The sequence below is a fragment of the Brachypodium distachyon genome, chromosome 1 (genome assembly GCF_000005505.3).
Source record: "Brachypodium distachyon strain Bd21 chromosome 1, Brachypodium_distachyon_v3.0, whole genome shotgun sequence".
Classification (NCBI taxonomy): Eukaryota; Viridiplantae; Streptophyta; class Magnoliopsida; order Poales; family Poaceae; genus Brachypodium; species Brachypodium distachyon.
In genome coordinates, this window is record NC_016131.3 from 32017785 (window position 1) to 32043528 (window position 25744).

At 45.5% G+C, this 25744-nt stretch overlaps 5 protein-coding genes across 11 annotated transcripts; 2 read left to right on the forward strand and 3 right to left on the reverse strand.

Moving 5' to 3' along the window:
* The first annotated feature begins 432 nt into the window (after positions 1 to 432).
* LOC100832020 (probable calcium-binding protein CML21) lies at positions 433 to 4026 on the forward strand. Of its 2 annotated transcripts, none has more exons than XM_003563587.4 (5): positions 433 to 680; positions 1303 to 1545; positions 1911 to 2110; positions 2919 to 3093; positions 3646 to 3974. In XM_003563587.4, exons 2-5 carry the CDS (start codon positions 1350 to 1352, stop codon positions 3747 to 3749), a joined length of 675 nt encoding a protein of 224 aa, XP_003563635.1. In that variant the 5' UTR covers positions 433 to 680; positions 1303 to 1349; the 3' UTR covers positions 3750 to 3974. The 2 variants fall into 2 exon arrangements, with proteins under 2 accessions (XP_003563635.1, XP_010227514.1); XM_010229212.3 differs by having other exon boundaries at positions 435 to 675; positions 3646 to 4026.
* A 213-nt stretch (positions 4027 to 4239) lies between these two features.
* Positions 4240 to 8346, reverse strand: LOC100832625 (myb family transcription factor PHL7). 5 transcript variants are annotated; one of them, XR_002961979.1, is made up of 9 exons: positions 8047 to 8346; positions 7192 to 7331; positions 6808 to 7031; positions 6497 to 6573; positions 6359 to 6401; positions 6229 to 6286; positions 5752 to 5821; positions 5068 to 5165; positions 4851 to 4985 (listed from the first exon to the last, which is right to left on the reverse strand). XR_002961979.1 is itself a non-coding variant. In XM_024457119.1 (8 exons), the coding sequence occupies exons 2-8, from the start codon at positions 7194 to 7196 to the stop codon at positions 4461 to 4463; spliced, it is 1002 nt and encodes a 333-aa protein (XP_024312887.1). In that variant the 5' UTR covers positions 7197 to 7331; positions 8047 to 8339; the 3' UTR covers positions 4240 to 4460. The 5 variants fall into 5 exon arrangements, 4 of the variants coding, with proteins under 4 accessions (XP_024312887.1, XP_024312888.1, XP_014754863.1 ...); XM_024457119.1 differs by lacking the exon at positions 5068 to 5165 and having other exon boundaries at positions 4240 to 4985; positions 8047 to 8339; XM_024457120.1 differs by lacking the exon at positions 5068 to 5165 and having other exon boundaries at positions 4240 to 4985; positions 6808 to 7065; positions 8047 to 8339.
* Positions 8347 to 9374: 1028 nt separating this feature from the next.
* LOC100829052 (subtilisin-like protease SBT5.3) lies at positions 9375 to 12678 on the reverse strand. The gene is made up of 7 exons (XM_003560546.4): positions 12448 to 12678; positions 12269 to 12366; positions 11991 to 12155; positions 11092 to 11839; positions 10755 to 11000; positions 10558 to 10672; positions 9375 to 10479 (listed from the first exon to the last, which is right to left on the reverse strand). Exons 1-7 carry the CDS (start codon positions 12663 to 12665, stop codon positions 9691 to 9693), a joined length of 2379 nt encoding a protein of 792 aa, XP_003560594.3. The 5' UTR covers positions 12666 to 12678; the 3' UTR covers positions 9375 to 9690.
* A 4499-nt stretch (positions 12679 to 17177) lies between these two features.
* LOC100833247 (E3 ubiquitin-protein ligase RGLG3) lies at positions 17178 to 22945 on the forward strand. Its single transcript, XM_003563591.4, has 12 exons — positions 17178 to 17576; positions 18206 to 18444; positions 19548 to 19632; positions 19935 to 20075; positions 20177 to 20290; positions 20414 to 20511; positions 20648 to 20727; positions 20842 to 20947; positions 21031 to 21158; positions 21266 to 21542; positions 22365 to 22421; positions 22495 to 22945. Exons 2-12 carry the CDS (start codon positions 18229 to 18231, stop codon positions 22573 to 22575), a joined length of 1383 nt encoding a protein of 460 aa, XP_003563639.1. The 5' UTR covers positions 17178 to 17576; positions 18206 to 18228; the 3' UTR covers positions 22576 to 22945.
* A 255-nt stretch (positions 22946 to 23200) lies between these two features.
* LOC100832935 (fructose-bisphosphate aldolase 5, cytosolic) lies at positions 23201 to 25501 on the reverse strand. 2 transcript variants are annotated; one of them, XM_024462247.1, is made up of 3 exons: positions 25255 to 25501; positions 23939 to 24703; positions 23201 to 23836 (listed from the first exon to the last, which is right to left on the reverse strand). In XM_024462247.1, the coding sequence occupies exons 2-3, from the start codon at positions 24674 to 24676 to the stop codon at positions 23468 to 23470; spliced, it is 1107 nt and encodes a 368-aa protein (XP_024318015.1). In that variant the 5' UTR covers positions 24677 to 24703; positions 25255 to 25501; the 3' UTR covers positions 23201 to 23467. The 2 variants fall into 2 exon arrangements, with proteins under 2 accessions (XP_024318015.1, XP_003563638.1); XM_003563590.4 differs by having other exon boundaries at positions 23939 to 24624; positions 25255 to 25462.
* Positions 25502 to 25744: the final 243 nt, after the last annotated feature.

Here is a 25744-nt window from a genome sequence, read left to right on the forward strand (position 1 = left end):
GACATTTAAAAGAAGTTGAACCGCCGTGCCTCAGGTTCTCCTTTGCACAATCTGCATAAACCACAGTCAGGCCAACCAAAAGAAAAAATTGCATGTTGGTACTGCCATAACGTCAGTAAATTTGGTACACAATTTTGAACAAGGCAAGTTCGCGTATTCGCTGAATTTCTTGGGAAGAAGATAGAACAGAACAGCACGGGCGAGAGAGGCGAAACGTGCCATGTGGCGAACTTCTAGGCCGGTCTTAAATTTGGCTAACCACCATTTAGGTGTAAACTAGTACCGTCAACTTCGCGATAATGGACTCAGGAAAACAAAAGTCGACAGCGAGACCAACGGTCCAAGACTGAGACTCTTTCCATTCACGGGGGCGTGTGCGTGTCATCTCCGCAAAGTCGTCGCGATACCCTGGGCCCCACGAGTCAGCGGCACGGATCCACCCGTGAGCCGGCCGGTTCCGTCTGCCCGTGCGTGCGTGCGGCCGTCCGCTAGGCCAGTTCTTCTTCTCCTCAGCTCTTCGCCAGCACCACAAAGGAATCCTTCGTTTCTCTCGCTCAATTCCAAGCAAACCAAGCAGAAAAAAATCGGCACCTCTCCCCGCCGATCAGAGCTCGCCGAACCTTTGCCCTGCGCTGGTTCCGAGGCGAACCCACATCGCCGGTCATCGAAGCCCAGGCAAGGCAGGCTCGATCTCTTCTCGCAACCTTTCCCCCCCTGATTGATTGATTGCGCATGGCATCTGTGGTTGCTCTGTTTCCTCTTGCGCGTTTCGTATGCAACCGCGATCCCCGTAGCTCTCTTTAAGTTTAACTCACTTGGTAGATGATCCCCGGCGGTCTGCCGTACGCGAGAGGCTGAAGCTGAACTCAGCCGGGTGGGTGGGTAGGGGTAGGTAGGATTAGGTGGGGTCTTTTGCTTAGGTTTAACCCCCAGGGCGAGGGCAGGGCTTGTCGTTGCGTTGCTTTGTTTTATGGCCTTAAGTACTGTCTTGTTGTTTTGCTGCCGGTGGCGCTGTGCCCTGCTACTGTTAATTGCTCTACTGTTCATTTCGGGTTTCATCTTTTGCGACCGTGTTGTATGATGATTTGTTGATTGGTTACGCTGATGAAGTACTGAAATGCTGTTCTGAAATGAAATGTTGGATCCTTGTGAGCTGTGGCTCAATGATTTGGTAGCTAGTGGCGATCTAGCGTAGTTTAGTTCTACCACTTGCAGAATATTATACTACTTGCAGAGTATTGTTATTCTACTTGGAAGGGGTTGCGATGCTTGGCATAATAGACAAATGTTGTCCCTTTCCAGGTGCCAGTGCTGCTGCTGTTTGGCTTGTATCCAGGTGAAGTGCCGGCATGGGGGGCGTGTTTGGACGCCATGACTCGAGCAAGCGGAGCTCGCATGGTTCGAAGCTAGAGACGAAGATGGTGGAGTCCATGCGGCAGAGAGCGGCGCACGGAACTTCTGTGAAATCGTTCAATAGTATTATCATGAAGTTCCCGAAAATCGATGAGGGTTTGAGGAAATGCAAGACTATCTTTGAGCAATTTGGTGAGCTTTACTGCCCTGTCTGTTTGTGTACTAGTCGCTCCTCTTGGGGTGTCCTTTTATGTTCATAGCGAGCGAATTGCAACAGTGATATTTTCTCAAACATGTTTGTGCCAGTGATCTTATTTACTGTGTTTCAAGTTTAAAGGAGGGGATGCAGATCAATACATTATTGATTCCTGAAATTGTGTTCTGCTTATTGTTCTCGTCAACAAACTGTTGAGTTCAAAGTAACATCTTATAGTAAGGAAGTACCTATCTAGAAGTAGTCTGCGCTTTGGAAAAATTTAACCTAACTTGTGCTCAAGCCTGTTTTTCATGTAACTAACAGATCAAGAATTGCCTCTTTTTCCCCCTACCTTTGTCAGATGAAGATTCCAATGGTGAGATAGATAAAGATGAACTAAAGCATTGTTTTCAAAAGCTGGAAATCTCGTTCACAGAGGAGGACATAACTGATCTCTTTGAAGCTTGTGATATAAATGAACATATGGGCATGAAGTTCAATGAGTTCATTGTCTTTCTGTGCATTGTTTATCTTCTCAATGATCCGCCTGCGTCAGAAGCAGTATCCTAAATACTTTATGCACTAAAAGGCTGATCATTCTCTTCTTTTTATCACATTGTATATCATTGCTAGAGAACAATGGCTAGTAAATATGTTTTTGCTTTCATAAATGTTATGAGAAAAACCAGTTGATGGCAAATTTGGGTAACACTGGAATACTTTAACAGAAAGGAACACTGAAATACACCATTAGTCCATGAACTGAAAAAATGCACACATAAACCCCTAAACTGGGATTGATGTAACACTTTAGTCCAAAAACGGTTCGGCGGGGCTAAAACACGCCACGTGGCCGCCACGTTGGCTTCAGCCAGGACCGCGGGTTGCTACTCGATTTTCTCAGGGATTTTCTTGGAAAATGACTGCATTTTTCATCAAAATGTCCTCGACCACAACACACCAAGTGGTAGTTTATGTTGTTTGTAATGGATAAATGAATGCAGCAGTGCACTCTTTTGATGAAAAATGATCAGAGACAGAAATCCTGGCGGAAGCGTGATCCTACCTGAAACCGACGTGACGGACGTGTGGCATGTTTTAGCCCCGCCGAACCATTTTTGGACTAAAGTGTTACAGTAGTCCCAGTTTAGGGGTTTATGTGTGCGTTTTCCCAGTTCGTGGACTAAAATGTTCATTTTTGCCGAATTCACGGACTAGCGGTGTATTTTACTCTTAATTTTTTTCATAGCAAAGTCTGTTTGGATTATAAAGATATCTTAGATGGCATTTCACAAATTTTGGCACTCAGTTTAGATTTATCAAACTAATTCTGCTAGGGACTTTACGACTTCCTTAACATAACATACAGAAGGCAAAGATGGGATTAGGGAATCTCGAGTCAACTTTTGAGACCTTGGTTGATGCATTTGTCTTCTTGGATAAGAATAAAGACGGGTATGTGAGTAAGGATGAGATGATCCAAGCAATAAATGAGAGCATACCAGGAGAACGCTCTTCTGGCCGTATAGCCATGAAAAGATTTGGTGAGTTATACATTTCTCAGTAGCACAATACCTAGTTACTTACTATGATCTTGTATCCCTTGTTCCAATTCCTTACTAAACATTGCTTTTTTTTTGTGAATCACATCATTTTTCCAGTCATTTATTTTTGTGAACCAGCACATCTTTTTTCGTGTACCGTATTATCCACTGAAAGGAAAAATGGTAGATCAGGTAGAAAAGGGCTCTTTAGATGTGTTAATTACCCAGAGTGGATATACACCTATTCCACAAGATGGCTAGCCCTCTAATGTTTACTGGCCACCCTTTTTCTGTTCACTTTACACTCGATGAAAAATATGCACAGGAAGATGAGTATTGCCCTTGTCACCATCTAAATATAGCTACGTTATCCGTGAACAAACTTTAAAGCTCATAATATGCGCTGATATTCACGACTACATTAGCATCATGATGTCTTGTCTTCTCCACCACAGCTGTGAAATCTGATACTTCAAAATTGGCACTCTGCACTGTCATTCTGAAGGTTCCCTCATTTATCTAAAAATTGATTCTCTTTTGTCATGTCATTAGAGGAAATGGACTGGGACAAGAATGGAATGGTTACCTTCAAGGAATTTCTATTCGCGTTTACTCGCTGGGTTGGGATTGGCGAAAATGAGGATGACGATGAATGAAAGATGTGGAAATGACAGCTGATTGAAGAGTTAGCTGATGTTCATTGATTGCTTGGTTGTATAAATGTTTATGTTCTTAATAATAGAAGAGTGAATGACTGACGTGTCTGAAATCATAATATCAACAATGTCTGTAACAATTTCACTTCCACATTAGTAGTAAAGAATAGAAAGTCACTCGTATGTTTTTTAATGTGTGCTAGTAAAGAAGCATATCCTGTGCCATGTACTGCATCCTAAAAAATGTGTTACTTATAGACAGGGAAATTGTACTGAAGCTGTATCTAATGTTTGGATGCGGAGGGGTTAGATCCAATCTCTCCAGATTGATAGGGAAATTATACTCCCTCTGGCAGAAATTACTTGTCGAAATATTACATGCACCTAGACGCTTTTTTAAACATAAATACATTCATATTTGGACAAATTTGAGACAAGTAATGGTACTGAAATAACCCTGCAATCTGGAAGTGGGATTCGACCCTGATCCTGATGAAACAATGTCAAACCTGTGGACGCAATGATATTGCCAACTTTAGATAATCTGGCAAAGAACAACACATTAGAGTGATATGAACAATCTCTGATTGAACAAACACAGCACGTCACAAAATACAACAGACGCACAACAATCATGATCCACAGTGTCTCCTCACTCCTAAGGCCAATAGCTCTACTAACTGAAGAGATACAGCAACTAGCAACTTGTAGTCAAACATCTGGGCTGTTCTTGAAGTCATCCTCACTAACATACAGAGCCGCCGGTGAATCAGATCGCCTGGTGCTGGACGGGAACACTGAGCTTGCCTGTTGAAAATCTGAACCTGATCTCGACTCCAAGATGTTGTGATGAAGGACGGATTCGCTGTTCTGGTGATCAAGTCTATCTCTGGGAATGTCTAGGGGGGAAGCGGCACCACAACTGGAGTCCGGTGTCAAAGGCTCACGGCCTGAGGAGTGGCACTCGTCATGAGAAGAAAGGTCCTTCAACAGCCCGTCTGTGCCTTCATGATCATCACTCACAGTCGAAGCCTTGTCCCGGATTAGGGGCTCGGAAGTCGGTACCGGGGTCAATGGGTCGGTCTTGTTGAAATCCTGGCGGAGCTCTTGAACCGGGACAAGAGCGTTGAGTGTGCCTGATTCACACAGCACACCAGTTAGGCGCTGCTGCTCTTCCATGATCTTCTGGAGATACTTGCCTTGGGCTTCTATTCGGAGCTGTAGTTGCCTTTGTACCTGCAAAAATGTTTTGAGGGAGCAGTTAGTTTTTTTTTCCTGCAATTGGAATGGAAGCCAGAAGCTTCATCTGATACACTGCCTGAAAATTGATGCAGAAAAGGGCCAGTGCCTCCACTGTGCTTCCTATAGCAGTTCACTCGCTAGTCAGAGTGCATGATTGGAATCGATATTTGTTAACTGAAACAAATCAAGAACACTTAATATGATTGATTTACAAGACTCCATACAGAAAACAGTACTACTTACAATAAATATCCAAATAACCATCATGTTAAAATTGAAAATGTTATTTATCCTGTCCAGCCTTCATGGAAGTGCTTAACATTCAGTATGGTACTGTTGTGCTGTGTGCAAAACTAAGCCCCAGAGGGCGCTCACTAGAATATGAATATACTCCCTCCGTTCCATTTTATAAGATGTTCTAGCTTTGTCCTAAATTTGACCAAATTTATAGAAAATCTACCAACAACTACAACTCTAAGTTAGTTTTATTAAATCCATCATGATATATATCTCCATAGTATACTTATTTGATACTCCCTCCGTCCCATATTAAGTGTCGAAATATTACATGTATCTAGATGCTTTTTAGGCATAGATACATCCATACTTGGACAAATTTGAGACACTTAATATGGGACGGAGGGAGTATTGTAGATATCAGTACGATTTTCTATAAACTTGGTCAGACTTCTTTGTGAAACTTTAAGAAGTTTGACCTAGGACAAAGCAAGATTAGGAGCCCAATAATGTATCTACTTGCCTCTAATTGATCACGTAGCCGCTTCTGCACTTCCATCTGCAACTTTAGAGCCTCGCTTAACTCCATTCCCCTGTCGTTGATAGGTATGTTTTATCAAGATTCAGAAATATAAGGACCTTCAAGTTGACTACCGGTGTACTAGAAGTTTCATATAATAATTTGACAGTATACTGTTCACAGCATCAGATGGATGATTACAAACCAAAGAATGTAAAGGTGAATCATGTTGCATGCATTGATGCAATAACCAAAGATTTCAGTTCTTCAACTTATTCAAGGTTACCTAATTACTTGCTAACCAGGTAATCAAGCATTGCGGAAGTATTGTTACACATAATGTGCATCCCTATATGAACAATCAGGAACAAGGGTAAGATTCTGATGTATATCCAAGTATTACAAAGAACAAATAGTGCCATATCTATGAAACAATCTTTTAAAAAAAAATACATGAATTCATTGAACAACAAAACTTACGGGGAGCTTTCGATGCCTGCAAGCAAATTTCCTAGTTCTTTCTTGTCAGACTTGGCACCTACAAAAATGAATCTCAGTGCATTTAAACTCTCCAAGCTAAATCAAATCTTTCTATTCTACAATTACCTACCATCAGCTGTGGGATCTGGTATGTATTTTGAAAGACGGTATTTCTGAAAAAACAAGGAACAGTAAATGTAGGGATAATTAAGTTGCCAGTTGGTGAGAATTGTTGTGCAAAAGTGATGAGCATCTCGAGTTCAGTTACCTGTAGATGGCTTTTGACATGACAAATCGTCAACCCTTGAACACCCATTGTTCTAAGAATTCCCTTAGGAGTAGCCCCTGAAAGGAGAATTGCATTAGTGCTTAATTGTATGGGTTAGTGAAAAATTCAGACGCCAACATATCATGCTAGACTACTCCGTTAAGTAACTAGAAGAAGCCTGTGTCAGGAGTCAAGGCAAACGTACCCAAGAGCAAGTAGGAAGAAATAAGCTAATGCCAATCCAACAAACCAGGCAGGAGGCAGCTATAGCGTATTGAACTAAAAGAAAATAAAAAGACATAGGAATTTACTGTCGGGTCCACCAAGCTGTGTTAGAGCATCAAGAAAACGTCCATGAAGCTCGTCTGTCCAACGTAAACGCTGTCTGGTGGCAAAGTTGATGTTTGAGCTGTTTCCGCCAATATTAGATGCTGCATTGTTGGCAGTTGGTACGATTTGTTGGTTGTGAGGAATTGGATTATTGTGAGCTGATCCAGTGCTTGATAATGGCTTTGGTTCATACATCTGGCATCCTCTGAAAAAGGAGTATGTCAAAAGGGTTAGCGCACCTGCGAATTTACAGGAGACGAGAAGAGTTATTAAGAAAGCATCTTATTATATTGAGTTTCCACTTCAAAAAGTAGAATATACATAAAAGCAGAGTAAAGTACATGTAAAAGATAAGCACTACAAACCTCATATTTAGGGGTTGTTTGGTTTGAGCCCACAAATTGCTTGCCAAAGATTTGGTTGCCAAAATATTGGTTGAGGTTTTGCTTGTCCATAGTTGGCCAACCAGTGGCGAAATTAGAAAACCAGATCGTTGGTTCGGTTCCTTTGTTTGATGTGCAAGACAAAAGCTGAATTAGTGAAGGATTTATTTGATTTCATTGGGTTCATTTGGTTATATGCCAGCTAGGCCACTGTGGTCCAAAAAATGAACTAGAATTGGTAGTGGGGCATTGTCTTCCAGCTCCATCACCGTGGCCAACTTTGTCCATAAAAATGAACTAGAGTTGGTAGTGGGGCATTGCCCCCTTATTGACAAATGTATTCGATACAACATTGAACCTTTCAGCCACGATGAAATACTGCACATAAACAAGATAAGAAAACACACTTGGTAGTGATGATAAAGCATGTAAAGTGCATGTACCCTCGCAGTTTGCGAAAAAAAGAGGCCAGGTTGACATCTACATTTTGTCCAATTCCACAACATTTCATCCTTGTGGTTGCTCAATGTTCTCCCGCACAAGGCACGATCTTCCTATCCCGCCCTTCCGACTAGTCGCGACTAGACATTAGCCCCGCTCAGTCCCCACGATGTCACAATGTCACGTTTACTCGATACTCGATAGAATATCATCCCAAATGCCGCACTCATTTGCAGCTACAACAAGCTTGGTTCTTGGGAGCAATTTGACAGCTACACTAGACTACAGATCCTAAAGCAGGCAAACTTAACCTAACAAAGCCTACCTGCTACCAGAAAAACAGGAATGAGACCAAGGAAATTTACGAAGAACACAGCAAGGAATGAGACCACGCACCCAAATCAAGAAACCCCTCCGCAGAATAGCTCGACGGAGGGCTCGGACCAGCCGCGAGGTGGGGAATCCAGGGAGGTTCCTTCACGGCTGCACCCGAGGGCTCGCGCGAAGCCGGACCCGGTGGTTCCCGTAGACTGGGAGATTCTTCTTTCTCCGCCTGTTCCTCCTGGGAGGCTGGGAAGTGGGAAGAGAGATTTTGATGGGCTCAGGTTGTCCTTCTGACTTCTGTGTGGCCTGTTTTTCTTTTTTCTTTTTTTGAATTTCTTGTCTTGTTGCTTGATCTGGATTGCTTTGCCTTGGGCTAACCAAGTGAGGGTGAGGCAGTGATATACTGACAGCTCAAGAAGGAAGGTGGTTAGGTTGGTTAGGACTAACACGTGATAGATCAAAGCTAGGTTTGCAAAAATGTCAAACCCGAGGTCGGCTCGACGCCTCGACCTAACCCGACATGACCCCAATCATGTAAACAATATAGTATATTGCTTGCCAATTTATGTCAATATTTATGTCAATGAGGACATTCTTCCGCTAAAAAAAATGACACTCTTTGTGTCGATACTTACCATTGATTTCAAGATTAGCAGTGACATAAAACCCCAGCCGTGACGGTTGAAAATCAGGATTAGTGATGGGTCGTGGTTAGTGGTGGGTAAACGACCCGCCACTAATCACATGTCACTGGTGCTATGAACCACCATGACCATAAAATTTAATATCTGAGTTGAAATAATAATTGTATCATGGGAACCTTCTTGCAGTACAAAATTTGATGGTAAAAATTCTATCGCTCGTGGTCAAAATTGAAGCGGAGTAAGCATTGTTACAAGGTTCCTTGGTATGGTACTATGGTTCATGTCAGGGTTTCAAAATTTGGACCAAAACTCGTGAACTCTTTTCTGGTGTGGTCCAAAGTTTGAATATATAATTTTTGTAAGCACTACATATATATGATCAAAATTATCATCTCTACCGTGCTAGCAAGGAACATGAATACAGGAAAAAAGAGGAACAAGAATACAAGATCTTCTTTCCGGAGGTCGGAGGCCTGACCCCTTGCATCTGCTGTTATCTTTTATATTTTCATAAAATTTAAAATTGTGTATTCAAAACGAAATTCGCTTATTCAAAATTGCGTATTCAAAGTTTACTGTATAGTACTCTCTCCGATCCTAAATTATTGTCGAAACATTACATGTATCTAGACGTTTTTTAAGAATAGATACATTCATATTTGAGCAAATTTGAATCAAGAATTTAGAATTAGAGGAATACATATCAACATATGTTCACCAAGCCGTCACATCTCATAGTCTTTGAAACCGTGCAAGTTTAGCAAAACCTCAGTTCCATCTCGATTATCCATCCGGTTGGGTTCATTTCGTCCACATGTGACAGAACACACAATGCAATCTAATCTGCTGCTCGAACCACCGACGCAATCCCCTGCCAAGCTCCTCATTATTCAATCGAAACCATGGTTACCCAAGTGTCACACACACTATGTCCTAAGGACCAAACCCACCAACACCTCTAATTCCCTTAATCTAAGCCGAAAACTACCTGACCACTCCCTAATTTAAACCTAACATCTTCTGAAGCCAAAAACTCGTCCCAAACTTGTCTCATAAACCCGGACGACATCCTTCACACGTGCCTCTTGACGACCAGCGGGCTCCGCACCAGGTGATTCCCTGCCCCATCAGACCAAACAACGGCCCCGAACGCATAACCCCCAGCTCCCTCTGGCACGGGCACGGCGGGGACTTTCACCGCGAAGCTCACCCGGAACTCCTTCTCCTCGCCCACGGCCACGAACTCCAGCGTCGGCGGGTCCACGGTCACCCGCACCCCCTCGGGCTCCCTGACGACGGCCGCCGTATAAACTCCCCGCTGCGCCGGGCCGACGTTCTTGACCCTGCGCCGGACCGTCGTGGGCGCGGCGAGATCGGGCACGGCAATGGACGGGTAATTCAGATCCTGCAAGCTCACGGCCACGGCCGGGCACTGGTACGGCTTCTCGTGGTTGAACGTTGCGACGGACGTGGCGTTGAACCCCAGCGCGCAGAGGAAGTCGAGGTAGTCCTCCGTGGAGGCGTCGTAGACGAGGCCCGGGTCCAGCGCCCGCTGCGGGAACACGTGGCCGGCGCCGTAGCCGAAGGGCGTGGAGGGCGCCCTGAACGGGTTCAGGATCGGCCGCCGGTCCATGTCCGTGGCCGTGGCCGTGGTCATGATGGCCGACTTGATCGCGCTCGGGCTCCAGTCCGGGTGGAGCGTCTTCACCAGCCCCGCGATGCCCGCGATGTGCGGGCACGACATGGACGTGCCGGATTGGATGCTGAATGCCACGCGCCGCTGGTCCCAGGGCCGGTCCGACGGCGCCGCCATGCCGCTCCACGCCGCGATGATGTCCACCCCCGGCGCCGTCACGTCCGGCTGCCCACAAAAGCATGCGTTTTTCAGATCAAGTTAGTTGACCGGCGAAGAGAGCACATTTGCAAAATTAAGTCGCACCTTTAGGATCTCCGGTTGGAGGACGTTGGGCCCCTGAGAAGAGAAAGCGGCCATGACCGGCGCCGGCTTCGTGCCCGTCTTCGTCCTCGCCTTCGAGATGAAACCCGACGGAGCCCTTAATTTTCACACACGACACAGATTAACTTGGCATTTCTTGATTTTTGATTTGACACAAGAGGTAGAGTGAGTGGGCTTACGAGGTGGATTTGATGTAGGCCAAGAGCTGGAGCCCGTCGGCGTAGGTGATGTGCAGTGCCGGGAGCACGTGCGGGTCGGCGATGACGGTGGTCCCGCCGACCTCGTCGTTGACGAGCACCATCCCGGCGCCCCCCGCCCGCCGCACCGTCTCGCCCTTCTCCACCCTCCGGTTGGCTCCTCTAATGCACACCACGATCTTCCCCTTCACTTTCGCCGCGTCCAGCGACCCCAGCGCGCACACCTGACTGACATTCACCCACAACCCAAAAATGGTCAGCATCCATGCTTGATTCACATAGAAATTAGAGTGAAATTAACAAGATCGTGTATATGTACGCGTCGTCGGCGGTGCTGCCGTTGGCGACGACGTCGGTGCTGGCGACCAAGGGGTAAAACGCCTTCCCGCGGAGCCACGCCTGCGACAAGCTCTGCCCGGGCACCCTGGTACGGTTAAACACGACGTAAGCCGGGAAATCCCTGTCCGTAGTGCTCGCGGCCACGGTGATCACCCAGGGTGCCAGGTTCGTGACAGTCCCCGGGTCAGGTCCCGAGTTGCTCGCCGAGCAAGCCACGGTGATCCCGGCCTTGACGGCGTGCAAGGACCCCAGGGCGACGGCGTCGTCACGGAAGTCCTGCGGGTCACCGCCCACGGACGCCGTGATGACGTGGACCCCGTCGGCGATGGCGGCCTCGAACGCCGCCAGGATGTCGGCGTCGAAGCACTCCGTGTCGTCCACGGCCGGCTCGAAGCACACGCGGTACGCCGCCACGCGGGCCCGGGGGGAGCCGCCCCTGGCCGTGCCGTTGCCGTAGCCGAAGGCGTTGGCGCCGTTCACGGCGGACCCGCCGGCGGTCGACAGCGTGTGGGACCCGTGGCCCACGTCGTCCCGCGGCGTGTTGAGGCTCGGGGCGACCGGAGGGACCCCGGCCGCCGCGGCGTAGCCCTTGTTGAAGTAGCGCGCGCCGATGAGCTTGCTGTTGCATTTGAACTTTGGGTCGTGCTCGTTCTGGCAGATCCCCTTCCAGTCGTCCGGGATCGGGCCCATCTCGCCGTCGTTGAAGCTCAGCGACTCCGGCCACACACCTTCATTATATATGCATGTGAGACGTGTCAATGTCTGAGTGTCTGTCAATGTGAGCATGTGCGGCTGGTTCGTTATTATATCTCAGTAAGGGGGAGGAGGCACATGCGTGAGTAATTAGTTATCGGTAGGGCGTGCAGAATGTCTATGTACCTGAGTCGAGGTTGGCGATGATGGTGTCCTCGCCGTACCTGGCCGTCTCCCATGCCGACCACGGCGGGATCTGGCCGCCCATCTCGATCCCCATGAACTCCCACGACCTCGTCGTGTGCATCCTGCGCCCGCCGTTGGGGAACACCGACACCACGCCAGGTTGCTCTGAATTATTGTAATCAACACACGCACATTGATCGATCGATATCCAGAAGAAATGAATGGAGTTTCAGAATAAAGAGCGAAGTGATCGAACGATCATGTCAAGATCGGCTCACTGGCGATGGCTGCGGCAACGTGGGGCTCGAGGGTGGCGGCGAAGCCGTTGATGTTCTTGGTGTAGGAGTAGAAGATGGCGTCGCGCGCCTTCTCCCTGCTGCATATACACACACATGCATGGGTCGATCAGTTAGCCGCATTTGATAGTTAAAACACATGGAAAATGCGTGGCACTTACTCTCCTAGGACGGAGCCGAGGAGGTCGTAGTGCGACTCCGTGGCCATCATGGACGCCTCCTCCGTCGAGACGCCGCGTGCATGGCCGGAGTGGCCGCCCAGGTACACGATGTAGGACGGCATCACGGAGGCGGCGTGCGGCGGCGAGCAGAGGAATAGGAATACCGGGAGGATCAGGAGAAGGCGGCGCGTCGGCTCAGCCGCTGCTGCCGTGCCCATGATCGAAGGAAGATACGTGTGGATGCGTGTAAGATCGAGGAAGCTCGGGGAGGGAGCTAAGCTATAAAGGAGGGGAGAAGAAGAGGGGTTAAGGCAGGGGACGGGAGGACTCTGTCTTACTTTGCCGCTCGTAATTCGGGTCGGCGGTTTCGCTTGATCTGCTCCCGATGGAGAGAACAGTTACAAGGGAAACTACTGCTGGAGATCGAGAGGATTATGCCTGCCATTCATTCGGTCGGTGGTGTGCATGAGGGCAAAGGTGACGGATCCAAGTGGAGACTGGTCAGGTCAGGGACAGCAATTCAAAGTCCAAGAAGAGGAGTGAAAGAATTCGTACCAATGCAATCCCTCGTTCTCGTTCTTTTTTTTTTCAAGGAAAAGACGGTCGATCCCGTCATTCGATTAGAAGAAGAGTGCTGTGTAAGGAGAGATTCAAGATGGGTCCCGAAAAAACAAAATAAGAAAAAGAAGAAAAATAAATAAGACAAGGGCCTAATCTCCCGGATCTCTAGAGCACGCATGAAGGCAGCTACGAATGTCCTCCCAAACAAAACAAGGTAAGCCAACTCCCAGCCTTCTGAAAACACACCTATTGCACTCTTTCCACACTCCCCACCACGTGTAGAGGAGCCTACCGCTAATGGCCCGCCTACCGGCCTTTGAGTGGCCATGGATGTGCTCCCCACAATAAGCGTCCATGGAGGAGGTGGCCGGGGAGGTGGCGTTGGATGAGGTTCCAAACCTCCGTCATGTACGGGCAGTCCCGACAAAGATGGACGATGGTTTCCGGGTGGATGCGGCAGAGCTGACAAATGGGGTCGTGCGCCCATCCTCGGGTGGCAAGGTTGTCGACCGTCAAGATCTTGTTGTACGTCCAAGCGAAGAATTTGACCTTGGGCTCCGCTTGTGCCTTCCAAACCTTGTCCGCCATAAAGGGGGGGGGGACATAATCGAGAAACTATGCTTTATAAGCCGATGCCGTTGAATAGGAGCCGGAGGATGTCCATGGTGTCGGGAGCGTCGGAGAGAGCGATTCCTCTAATGCAATTCCACAGATCAACGAAGGCAGAGAGCTGCAGAGGCATGGCTATGCGTAGGAGGGAGCGGATCCAGCACCGTGAAGTCAATTCCTTCTGGACCAAGATTGAGAGACATGCTGGATGCGTGCGCGTACACCACCACGCATGCATGGACACACTTCATGTGAGTATTGTTTACTACCCCTGCGTTTTGAAACAAATGTCATTTCCATTTATTACTAAGATCTAGGGCGATAAAATTTGGCAGCTAAAGTTTATTTTATAAGCAATGTCTATTTCTTATTCGATTTAGAAATAGTTATTTCTCCTTCGACACTCATAGCCATCTGATTAAGACTTTCACATCTGAGGAAATTACATGGCGGGTACGTACATTAACTTGGCAATGATGTTTACTTTCATCCATTAACTCGCAAATTTGAAAAGCGGATACATGAACTTAGCAAGTTGGTTCAAATTAGTCCAAATTGACGAATTCGGCCCAAACTATGCCATGCTGGCCGCCGACGTGGACTTGTGGGGTGTTATTCATAGTTTTGCAGGTGACGGAACATTGCACTTCACCCCCTACCAATCTTAGCTCATCTATCTGGGGAGACAAACTCAATGGGAAGGAGTGTTACCTAGAAGCTAGAGTTCCTCTCCTCGACGTCTCCTTGCGGACAGGAGGAGATGCTAGCAGTGTCGTCTTGAGGCCAAGATATGCAGGAGTCGTCTTCCTCGCCAGTGAACTCACTTTGTCCTAGCATCGGCGGCATCCACACAAACGGTTCCGTAGGCGAACCTGCAACGAAGGCTTCGGAGGCAACCACTCGAATGGCGGAGATGGCTTGAGCGACCGGCGCTTGCTTCACGAGAAAAAAGAGGTGAGAGATTGGGGAATTGGGGATTTTACACCCTAGGGCTAGGGATTTATATGACCGCAGGTTGGGTACCATGTGCTTCCAGGGGTTAAATGCAAAATTGCAGAAGCACAAAATAGTGAAAAATCTCCCTGAGCCAGCCAACTCCACGTCGGCAACCAACGTGGCATAATTTGGTCCGAATTCGTCAATTTGGACTAATTTGAACCAACTTGCCAATTTCATGGATCCGATTTTCAAATCTACGAGTTAATGGATGAAAGTGAATATCGTTGCCAAGTTAAATGATCCGCCGTGCAATTTCCTCAAAAATACTTACATAAATCTTGCATGAATCTCAATGATCGGATCAGACTCTTGTTAGCATAGACTTAGAAATAGTTATTTCTCTTTTGTCATAAAAACAGCGAAACTGATTTTATAAATTGGCACAATTGTCGCACACAAATGCACCAGAAACGTTTATAATTTACCTATACACACAAAGATAGAGTAATTTTTAAATATATGTTAAAAAAGCTTGTGATAAAGTGCCCTGGTTCTTCCTTCACCAAGCTTTGCGTATGAATGAGTTTTCTCCTATTTGGCGAACTTGGACGGATAATTTTGTCTAGAGATGTAGCGTTACAATTAAACTGAACGTGTCGGCCAGTTATTCCAAAATTGAAAAGGCCTGATGCAATGGACCCTTTACCTCCATGTGTGTTGGCCATTCTCATCAGTGGCGTATCTAGGTTTTGTGAGGCTGGGTGGTTCAATGTACAATTTTTTTACTTCAATATATATTATAACCAGCTATTTTTACCCCAAGTTGCCGGCGTGCTGATCGCTAGCTAGGGCTAGCAGACAGGGCGACGGCAGTTTCGTGACTTCCGCCTGTTCGTGTTCCGGCACTTCCGCTTGTTCGTGTTCCGGCAGAATCGATGGTGTTCTGCTGATCGATCGATTAGATTAGACTGAGCCGGCCGAGCCTCACGAGGAGATGGGCTGGTCCGCTGGTGGGCTGGTGGCAGCGGCCTGTTTTTCCTTTTTCTTTAGGCTTAGAATATAAGATGCAGTTATATATACACCGAATTTCCAGGGGTGGTCCATGGACCATCCTGTGGATCCGCCGGTCATTCTCATCAATATAACTACCAAGGAAGAAGGGTTGATTATTAGGAAAATCGAACACCTTATTGATGATGGCATTTCTATGTTGCAATGTGTTGAAAACACTATCTTTTTCATGGACCGTGACTTGGCACCAGCCGTGAATTAATTTACAAATTATTTTGAATGTATTTAAGCAGATATCTGGTTTAAAGGTCAACTTACATAAAAAAACGAGCGGCACTGTTTTTGGGAATGCTAAGGACCACGAGTGAGTTATACCAGTTGTTTACTTGTTTGCCCTTGGGTTGAGCTCATTCCCTTTTAAGTGGAAAGGTACCTCTGATCAATGGTTGTCATGTAGATTGATTTGGCCCTACACGAGTCACTAAATATAATACGAGGATCGAGATAACGAGTTTTAGAGTTTCATGACCTACTTTACACCACTCGCGACACCTGAAATAATTTGAGGACCTATGGTGTACTTTACTGTAAATACATAAAGATTCTAGCAATCCTCCTTCGCTCTACAGGTGTGTGGAGATAGACCTCGTTGTGTGTGTCTGTGTGCAGTGTTCCTCTAGGAGTCATGCTAGTATTTCTACAAACTGAAATTTTGAATCAAAATTTCAAAAGCATGGTTCAAAATCACATATGCAAGTTAAAATGAAATTATTTTAGTTTTCATTTCAAAAATGTACAAAAAAAGCACATATATAATTTGCAATTATTTAGAGGAACCAGCACCTTTATTTATTTATTTATTTTATCAGAAATGATCATTTGTAGTTTGTGCTACAATCATTTTTAAGGTCAATGTTAGAAAAGCTTGCGACCCAAGTGACTTGTCGAATACAAATTTATTCTGCATTTTTACAACGCTAAGTTGTAAATGTGTTTTCGGAAAAATTAACGGTTAACTCCACACAATTATCTAGACGTATGAGCCATGAATCTGTCCGTAAATTTCAAACTTAAAATACGATTTTGTTACATATGGAGTATGCGGTACTGTAGCAATTTTCACTCAAAATATCCACGCGAAATACTGCCCACGGTCAAGTTTGATTGATTTTTTTTTAGGAACATTACTTAAGAAGGAAAGAGTTAATTACGGAGCAGCCAGGAAGCAAAAAACTACGGCTAGGCAATTACAAGATGCAACTTCGATGCATTTTGCTAAGTATACTACGGAGTACGGCACATCGGATATACGTGTCGTCTTTGCAGCACACGATCACGTACCGGCTTACGCACTTCCATTACGCCATCCAACATGTCACCTAATAATCATAAACAAAAATTCAGTATCTCGTATGCAAAAAATTAGCACGGCGCACGTCACACCTCCTAACAAACAAACGCCACGCAAAACCGTAGGATCTGCCAACCGCCAGGAAAACACCGTGTAGCTCTTCCGGGGTGCGCGTAGCCAGAGACGCTCTCTGCTCTCTGACTTTGCTGAGTGGATAATCATCGTCGCACCCTTCCATCCAAACAAATACACCACTACTCCGTGATATCTTTTCCCTCTCGGCGCCGACGATTGACTGAGACAAGTGCCGCACCTATACCAATCCCCATCTCCAATCTCCCGTTCAGAAGCTTCCGATATCATTTTTCCATGAGAGGGAGAGGGTCAGAGCAGCAGCTGCAGCGCACAAGAAGAAATCTTTGCCACTGCATTGCCTCAATCCGCCGATTGACTTGACCTGGAGTAGTGCTACGAGTACTAGTATATTTCTCTTGTCGTGCGGGGCGTGCTGTGCTGCTTCTCTTGCCGAGGCTGGGTCTTTCCTCCTCTGTACTGCCGAGGCTGCCTGCCTCGCACTCGCCGTCGTCCTCCTCCTCCTCCTCGGGCCTCGCCGTGCACTGGAGGTCTCCGTCCTTGGATACAGTGAAGAGAGAACAGGGTAAGCCCTGCCCGTCCGTCCGTCCGTCCATGCGGAATTGCTGATTTATTTGGGGATGCTGTTGGGCGAGAGAGAGAATTCCGGGTTTCGGTTTCTTGAGGTTAATTCTAGTTCCGCTTCCCCGCCCACACCAGCAATTCTGCTCCCATCCCTCCGCTCTATTGTCTCGCCGCTTCCTTGTTTCTTGTTGAGCACTGTGTGATAAAGCTGAGTTATTGGTGGGTCTATGACTGTGAGGTGTTTGGATCTAATCGTGTGAGGCAATTCAGTGGATGTTTCCTAATTCCCAAGTATTTGACGTTTTTGGTAGGTCGCTGTCTGATCCTGTTCAGACCTTCGATGCTTATGCAGGCATTGGCTATCGAAAAAGAGAGAATTGGCTTGCTGCAATTGTCAGTCTGCAGTATTGGCCACGAGGAGGAAATTTGGGGCGTGGCTGTTATAGGGTGGAAAATTTACCTGTTATGGACTAAAACCACCCAACCTCGAATTAGGAATTCATTTAAAAAAATTTCACATCTAATTGATAGATGGATCATGTTCTGCAAAAACTCAGAAGATTTCTTGATTTTGCTCTGTTTCCAATTAGTTAGTGTACAGAAATGCTAATGTTTTCTCCCATTCACCAGGAAATTCAGCCGACTGCTGAGGAATGGGGCAAAAGGACTCCAAGCCTTCGTACAACTCCAGTTATGATTATGGGAATTCATCGTTGGGGTATAACCCAAGATATTCTGCACCTGCACCCTCCGGTTACAACGCGAGGTATGCCACTTCTGCGGATAACAATGTGCAGCAACCAGAAGCACAAGCCAGGCTGCAGAGGAAGTATTCCAGGATTGGTGATGACTACCGTTCCGTGAATCAAGTATGCATCAATGTCCTTTTGTGCCTTTCCCTGGCTCTCTTATCTTCATTCCAAACTTTTGATGCTCAGTCATCTTAGGTAAAATCTGGAACAGTAACTATCATTAATAGGATTATTTATCTATTATAAGGATTTCAACAAGGATTCTGTTTTTTAGTATTCTGCTCCGGGAACCAGCATAAATTTCATCAGCAAGCTTGCAAACATCAGTTTTTCAAGTCACCTGCCCTCATGCTTCTTTGAACTGTGGTAGCTTTGAGTATATAAAATATTCTATAAATTGTACCTATTCTCATCCGCAATAAATGTGTTTCTCATGGACCCTCTTTTAAAATGCTACAAGTGGGTAACTAATAATGCACTGAATGGACAATGGTCGTAAGTCCTAACACGTAGTTCAAATATGATGGGAGTCAGTTTATACAGATTTTGGCATTCTCCTAAGTCCAAGCCCATCATATTCTCAGCACTGATTTAAGTCGTATGGCAACTTTTTTGATATGGTATTGTCTAGCAGTCTAAGTGTAATACTCCCTCCGATCCATAATAAGTGTCTTGGATTTAGCACAAAGTTGTACTAAATCCAAGACACTTATTATGGATGGAAGGCAGTACTTTTGACTTCACTCGGTCTTAGGAAGTTTTTTTATTTGTATGGTGGACTTCATGTTTCCGTGACAGTAAAAGAATTGTTTGTGCAGTTGGATTATATTTCTGAAAGAAACTGCTATCTTCTATAAGATGTAACTGCTTCTTAATGCATTTTCAGTACATTGCTTGATGTCTGCAATCAGGCTTGTGAACTAACTAAACCTGCAACAATCAAACATCAAAATTATATAGTTCCTCAATTTATTTCTTGCTATTTCAACTGCAGAAAAGATAATCAGTAATGGTGCTGTAGTACTGTACTGTCCTGTCATCAAACAGTATTGAGTTCTTGCCTCTCAAATGAGGTTGGCTTGTATTGCATTCAATTCATGTATTTTCCTGAAACCTTGAGTCCTACAGCCTCAGATGAAATTTACAAGCGTCTTGCACAATCTTGCCCCTTTGATTGTTGTGAACTTGAGGTTGAAAGTATATATTTTAAACTGCTACAGGTGACTGAAGCATTGGCACAGGCGGGCCTTGAATCTTCAAACCTTATTGTAGGCATTGATTTTACGAAAAGTAATGAATGGACAGGTTAGCCGCTGACCTTTCCACCTTTTCAACTTCGGGTGTTCTTATATGCTTGCTTTGTGTTGCCACTTCTTTTGTGTATCTTTAATACAAAGAGACATCCCGATTCTATGGAAAATGAAATATGCAACTTTTTGTCAAGAGAAACCATATAATTAGAAGGAATTTCTTGAGAAAAGGAATGACTAGCAACGAGGACATTTGCATTGTAGAAAGGATGCGCCCCTCTTACTTCTATATCAGATAATCATCTAAGTTCATATCATATTTATTTTCATTTAACTTGCTAACCTTTTCCATGTTAGGTAAAATTTCCTATAATCGTCGCTGTCTGCATGATATTGGAAGCACTTCAAACCCATATGAGCAAGCCCTATCTATTATTGGAAGGACACTTTCAGCTTTTGATGAAGACAATTTAATTCCCTGCTTTGGATTTGGTGATGGTAATTTATGGTTCCCTTTTTTTTTCATTGATCACTTGGTTGATTTTCAAGAACATATGTAAATGAATGTGTTGATTAAGGTTTAACTTTCCTGCTGGCAGCATCAACTCATGACCAGGAGGTATTCAGCTTTTATCCAGAGAACCAACCATGCAATGGATTTGAAGAGGCGTTAGAAAGATACAGAGAAATCGTTCCAACTCTTCGATTAGCTGGTTCGTTTAAGTAGTTGCATAATGTAGATAATTTTCTGTCCTTTCTTTTTTATTAGTGAGAAAAATGGTGAGTTCCCCGCAAAAAAATCATACTCAAATAATATGTATTTAAACTTGCAACAGGACCAACATCTTTCGCTCCAATAATTGAGACAGCAATTGGGATTGCGGACAGCACTGGTGGTCAATATCATGTTCTTCTGATAATTGCTGACGGACAGGTTCGTCACTTTTCTTACCAAGTTCTGCCTTTCTGAGGTGACATGTTATTTCTAATCGTTAAATGGTGGTCAGAAAACTTTTGTACAATCTTGTTTGTATATCTAACTTTCAAAATGGTAAAACTTTTGGTGATAGGTTACTCGAAGTGTGGATACACAGTCTGGACAGTTAAGTCCACAGGAGCGGGATACAATTGATGCTATAGTGAAAGCTAGGTACTTGATTTAGGATCTAAATCTAGCACCTTTATGTTCTTCCAAGTGAAGTTACTGAGTACTAAATAAATTAAGCACACTATAACATCTTCTTTTTTATTCAAAATATTCTAGCCATTTCCCCTTGTCTATTGTTCTTGTCGGGGTCGGTGATGGGCCATGGGATATGATGCATAAGTTTGACGATAACATACCTGCTCGCTCATTCGACAATTTCCAGGTGATTGTCCTACAACTTATATATTACCTTTCACTGGTTTTCTGGTTCACAATAACAGAGATGTGAACAACACTTGATTGCAGTTTGTGAATTTCACGGACATTATGTCAAAGAGCATAGCAGCTGATAGAAAGGAGGCTGAATTTGCTTTGTCAGCATTGATGGAAATCCCTACACAGTACAAAGCAACACTTGATCTCCAACTCTTAGGGTATATTCCAGTTTCTCACCCATACTAAGTCAACTAGAGCGATAGTTTCAGCTTTCGGCAATAATATACTATCTGACTACTTTCTTCAATTTTTTCTTCTGTTTCAGTCGTCGCCAAGGAATAACTCCAAGAGTTCCACTACCGCCACCAACAAGGACTGCATATTCACGGTCTACTAGCTTTGACCAGCAATCCGGTGTTTATTCACGTTCTAGTAGCTTTGGGCAACAAACAAGTGGCTTTCAGCAATCGGACAGTTTTAAACAGCGGCAGTCTGCAGCTACAAGAAGATCTGACAGTTATGCAAGTTCACAGCCTACGCCTACAAGAATACCTGATACTTATGCATCGGAAACTTCAGAAAGTTCCTCAGAAAACAGAATTGTACGTATCTTTTCGTGTTTACACGATATTCCCACAATTTCAGGCCCAAATATGAATAAATAAATAAATAAATAAATAAAACTGTGGAATATGTTGGGGTATATTGCATACACCGCCAAAAAGCCTGGTGGAATCATTTTTTACCACTATTTTGCATGTTGGGGCTTGGGGAGGCTGGTTGATACAGGGGAATCATTTGGGGAACTATTACGTGGAAATGCACAATGCTGTGAAGATAGGTTTTACAAGTTCCAAATATTCTCAAATGATTTTTACTATTGAGGAATAGTATGTTTCACATCCATGCAAAATTTTAACTTTGAAGTCAACGTAGTTTGCAACCATAAAAAATTGATTACTCTACTTGTCACGAAGAGTCTCTATCACGAAGTACTTTGAATTTGAAGTTGAGTTTTGCATGGATGTAGAACATACTCCTTTGTGGTGGTAAAAAATATTTAAGAACTGGTTTTGAAACTAACACAGCCCATTTTTCATGGAATTGGCACATTTTGTGCATTTTACCAGATATGCCCTTATATTGCATGAGGATATCTACTTCAGACCACCCTGCTTGTCATATTTTGTTTATGCTCAATTTCACTGGCACCTGCGGTTAAATTTTTTTTACGCTCTATTTGGTCTGCCAAATTTAATACGATTTAACTCTGCTATTGTACTTTGACACAGACACTTGCATCTTGTGGCCATATGCAGATCATGGAATATAATCCTTACTCCTAATGTTCAGTTTGTGCTGATTGCAGAGGCCCTCTAATTTTACTGGAATAGGAACTAAGTGTAGCATTTTTGTTCTTGCAGTCATGCCCCATTTGTATGGATAAATCAAAGGATCTTGCATTTGGTTGTGGACATCAGGTGCAGAACACACACACCCTAACGTTCAGTTTGTGGTTTTTTATTTGGTAGTTTCTGACATACATAATTACAGACTTGCTATGACTGCGGGAAAGGTTTGGTGCGCTGTCCCATTTGCCAGCAGCACATAACCACAAGGATCAGGCTGTACTGATGGAAAAACTGATGTCCTAAAGCTTCGGAAGCCTATGGCATCGCCAATATTGGACGAAGCTCAGCGGAGTTTGTTCAGAATCAGCATAAATTCTGTTCGGTAAAGTCTTTTTACTGCAGTGGGTGTCTTCGATTAAACGGTGATTGGGAATTGAACTGTTTCGGTAAAATCCCTGCTTTCCAAATGGACCCTTGCTGTCCTTAGACTGTGCACTTAAAAGGAATGTACATAGTGCTTCTGTATTTTCCTCTCTTTCTCTTGTCGTAAATAATATGAACGCTAAAGAAGTTTCATGATGAACCTTTGAAGGAACACATTTGCGTTGTATATTAATCAAATTCATTGTTGGGCTCACCTCTTAAATATTCAATTTGTGCACTCACTTTACATCAAACAATCTTAATTCGATAGCAGTAGCTAGAGTTGAAGAAAGTTCAGTGACAGTAATATACACATTGCTTCTGTATTTTTTCACAAAAAAGTGTTTTTTTATTCTTATGTGTAGATGTACATTAGATGAACACCAGTATTTTCCTAGGATGAACCAATCAATGTTATCTCTGTCGACCATCATACATTCATACTTCTTGTCAGTAATTCTACCAATATTCAATTTGTATAGTCATTTCACATGAAACAAGCTCGAATTTATAAGAACAGTGTTGCATTCAGAGACCACGTATATATATCATTAGTATTTTTGGTTAAAATGGACCCAGGAGGGGAAGGGGGAGAGAGAGAAATTTAAGTACACGGCAGAATGAAAGGAAGCACATATATCTGCACGAATCTCGACGCAATCCGTGTGCCGTGCCGAGCGTCACACACGGGTTTGCGCCGCGACCCGTCTTACTATTCTCCACCATTGTGCGCATCGACGCACGCAGCGTGACTAGTACTTGTAGCCGGCGACGTGCAAGCTCTCGGACGCGGCGGCGTCCCCTCCGGCTCCGGCGCCGGCGTACTTGCCGAGCGTGGCCTCGGAGTTGCCCTTGCACCGGGCGAGGAAGGTGGCCTGCGCGGCGGCGACGTTCTCCTTCTTGCCGCCCCACTTCTTGAGCGTGCTCTGCTGCAGCGCCCTGCCGAAGGAGAAGGTGAGCGTCCATGGCTTCCCCACCGCCAGCTTGTTCATGGCGTCCAGGTTCTTGGTCGCCTCCTCCTCGCTCTGCCCGCCCGACAGGAACACGATCCCCGGCACCGCCGGCGGCACCGTGCGCCTCAGCGCCGCCACCGTGTACTCCGCTATCACCTCCGCCCCAACCTACACGCCCATCGACATTGATCATCAGCCAACTTAAGCTTGAAGATCAACAAGAGATTATATAATGATTTGCTTGCAAGAAGTATGATTATTATTTCTTACCTTGGGGCTGTCGGAGCCGGGGGTGACCATGTTGGGTTTAAGGAGGGTGCCCTCAAGGAGGACCTTATGGTCATTAAGCGACTTATAAACAGCAGCCAGCACGCGCTCAGTGGCCGCGGCACAGACCTTAATATCATGCCCTCCATCCGTCAGAATCTCCGGCTCCACAATGGGGACAAGCCCATTCTCCTGGCAAATGAGCGCGTACCTCGCCAACCCCTCAGCGTTCTGCTTGACGGCGAGCTCCGACGGCTCCCCGGCAGCGCCGATCTTGAGCACGGCGCGCCACTTGGCGAAGCGAGCGCCGGCCTCGTAGTACTTGGCGCAGCGGGCGCCGAGGGAGTCGAGCCCCTGCGTGGTGGTCTCGCCGTCGGTGCCGGCGATCTCCACGGTGCCCTTGTCCACCTTGATCCCCGGAACCACGTTGCCGGCCTTCAGGATGTCCACGAAGGGGGTGCCGTCGGAGGACTTCTGGTAGAGCGTTTCTTCGAAGAGGATGACGCCCGAGAGGTATTCGACGGCGCCTGGCGTCGTGAAGAGGAGCTCACGGAGCGCCTGGCGGTTGGACTCCACGTTCTCCACGCTGATGCTGGCGAGACGCTTGCCGATGGTGCCTGTGGACTCGTCGGCTGCCAGGATGCCTTTACCGGGAGTGGCGATGTACTTGGCCGTCTTGATCAGCTCATCTGTGCATATATGGACATGGTACGTGAGTGAGCGGCACAAGGTTGATAACATGGCACGAGCTTGTCCCTGAATCCCGTGCTGAAATAACAATTTTTGAACCGAGAATAAATCCACGAATCATCAAATTTGTACTTAACATACGGAGTACATGATAGAATGTCGAGACCGGGGATAAATCCAGGAATCACGCTATGCTTGTACTGAACGCACAAGCTAGGATGAGGGAAACCAAAAATAAATCCCATGAATCTCGCTCAACTTCTACTGAACACACATGCTAAGACGACGGAGACCAAAACTAAATTCACAAATCTCACTAATTATTTACTGATCGCACCATGTAAAAGTGAGCATCAAGATTGAGTCTTGCCGGGTGATTCTTGTTTGGCTAAATTTTGTTGAATCTAGTAAACACGAACAGTCGTCTGTTTCTATCATCCCGACATAAGAACTCCTATTAACATGAAAACCACACCAAATTGCAAATAACAGGACCCAACACACATTCTGCCAGAATCAACATGTCTGCATGCATCGTCCTTGGAAACACAAGATAGAGCGTATAAAAAACTATCACCAGGTTGAACGGGCAGGCGAAAAATTAAAGAGAGAACAGGGCAAGGAAGGACCTGCGTATTTTCCCACGAAGGCAGACATGGCGATCGACCCTTGGCCTTGACCGGACCAGATAAAGGGGCAAAATCCAAACGCTTGGCTGCTCTGCTCACACTTTTCTGAGGCCTTTTGCTGGCTAAGTGTGTGTCTATCTCCCCTTATAAACCCCAGAAGGCCGGGAGGATATACCAAACACCCGAGCGGAATCACTCGCTCGCCCCAGCGCCCGTCACCCGTTCCCGGATAGGGGAGCCGAGCGGCGCCACCCAAACCTCCGTCCGATTCTTGGCCAGACAAAATACTAGGAATACAATTTTTCACACAACGGAACAGATGCATATGGACACTGGGAGAGCCAAAAAACTGAACAAGTGGTTGTGATCTGATGTAGACTTTATCCATGCAGGGTGAAGGTAGGGAGGGATGGAGCCAACCTGGCTTTGACAGATGGTATGAGATGGTTGGGAGCCCGTGGACGTGTCTCCTGCTGTGCCATGGATATGT

What these genes read in the sequence shown, in the direction of transcription:
- LOC100832935 (XM_024462247.1), bottom strand. Translation starts at nt 24,676, where the DNA reads ATGTTATCAACCTTGTGCCGCTCACTCACGTACCATGTCCATATATGC. An exon ending in CCGGCTCCGACAGCCCCAAG is followed by an intron (nt 23,837 to 23,938) that starts GTAAGAAATAAT and finishes ATGGGCGTGTAG; the next exon opens with GTTGGGGCGGAGGTGATAGC.
- LOC100832020 (XM_003563587.4), top strand. Translation starts at nt 1,350, where the DNA reads ATGGGGGGCGTGTTTGGACGCCATGACTCGAGCAAGCGGAGCTCGCAT. An exon ending in ATCCGCCTGCGTCAGAAGCA is followed by an intron (nt 2,111 to 2,918) that starts GTATCCTAAATA and finishes CATAACATACAG; the next exon opens with AAGGCAAAGATGGGATTAGG. An exon ending in TATAGCCATGAAAAGATTTG is followed by an intron (nt 3,094 to 3,645) that starts GTGAGTTATACA and finishes TCATGTCATTAG; the next exon opens with AGGAAATGGACTGGGACAAG.
- LOC100829052 (XM_003560546.4), bottom strand. Translation starts at nt 12,665, where the DNA reads ATGGGCACGGCAGCAGCGGCTGAGCCGACGCGCCGCCTTCTCCTGATC. An exon ending in CTCGGCTCCGTCCTAGGAGA is followed by an intron (nt 12,367 to 12,447) that starts GTAAGTGCCACG and finishes GTGTATATGCAG; the next exon opens with CAGGGAGAAGGCGCGCGACG. An exon ending in TCCAACCGGAGATCCTAAAG is followed by an intron (nt 10,480 to 10,557) that starts GTGCGACTTAAT and finishes TTTTGTGGGCAG; the next exon opens with CCGGACGTGACGGCGCCGGG.
- LOC100832625 (XM_024457119.1), bottom strand. An exon ending in ACCAGATCCCACAGCTGATG is followed by an intron (nt 6,287 to 6,358) that starts GTAGGTAATTGT and finishes TCATTTTTGTAG; the next exon opens with GTGCCAAGTCTGACAAGAAA. An exon ending in GGCTACGTGATCAATTAGAG is followed by an intron (nt 4,986 to 5,751) that starts GCAAGTAGATAC and finishes ACATTTTTGCAG; the next exon opens with GTACAAAGGCAACTACAGCT.
- LOC100833247 (XM_003563591.4), top strand. Translation starts at nt 18,229, where the DNA reads ATGGGGCAAAAGGACTCCAAGCCTTCGTACAACTCCAGTTATGATTAT. An exon ending in TGATAATTGCTGACGGACAG is followed by an intron (nt 20,512 to 20,647) that starts GTTCGTCACTTT and finishes TTTTGGTGATAG; the next exon opens with GTTACTCGAAGTGTGGATAC. An exon ending in GTTCCTCAGAAAACAGAATT is followed by an intron (nt 21,543 to 22,364) that starts GTACGTATCTTT and finishes TTGTTCTTGCAG; the next exon opens with TCATGCCCCATTTGTATGGA.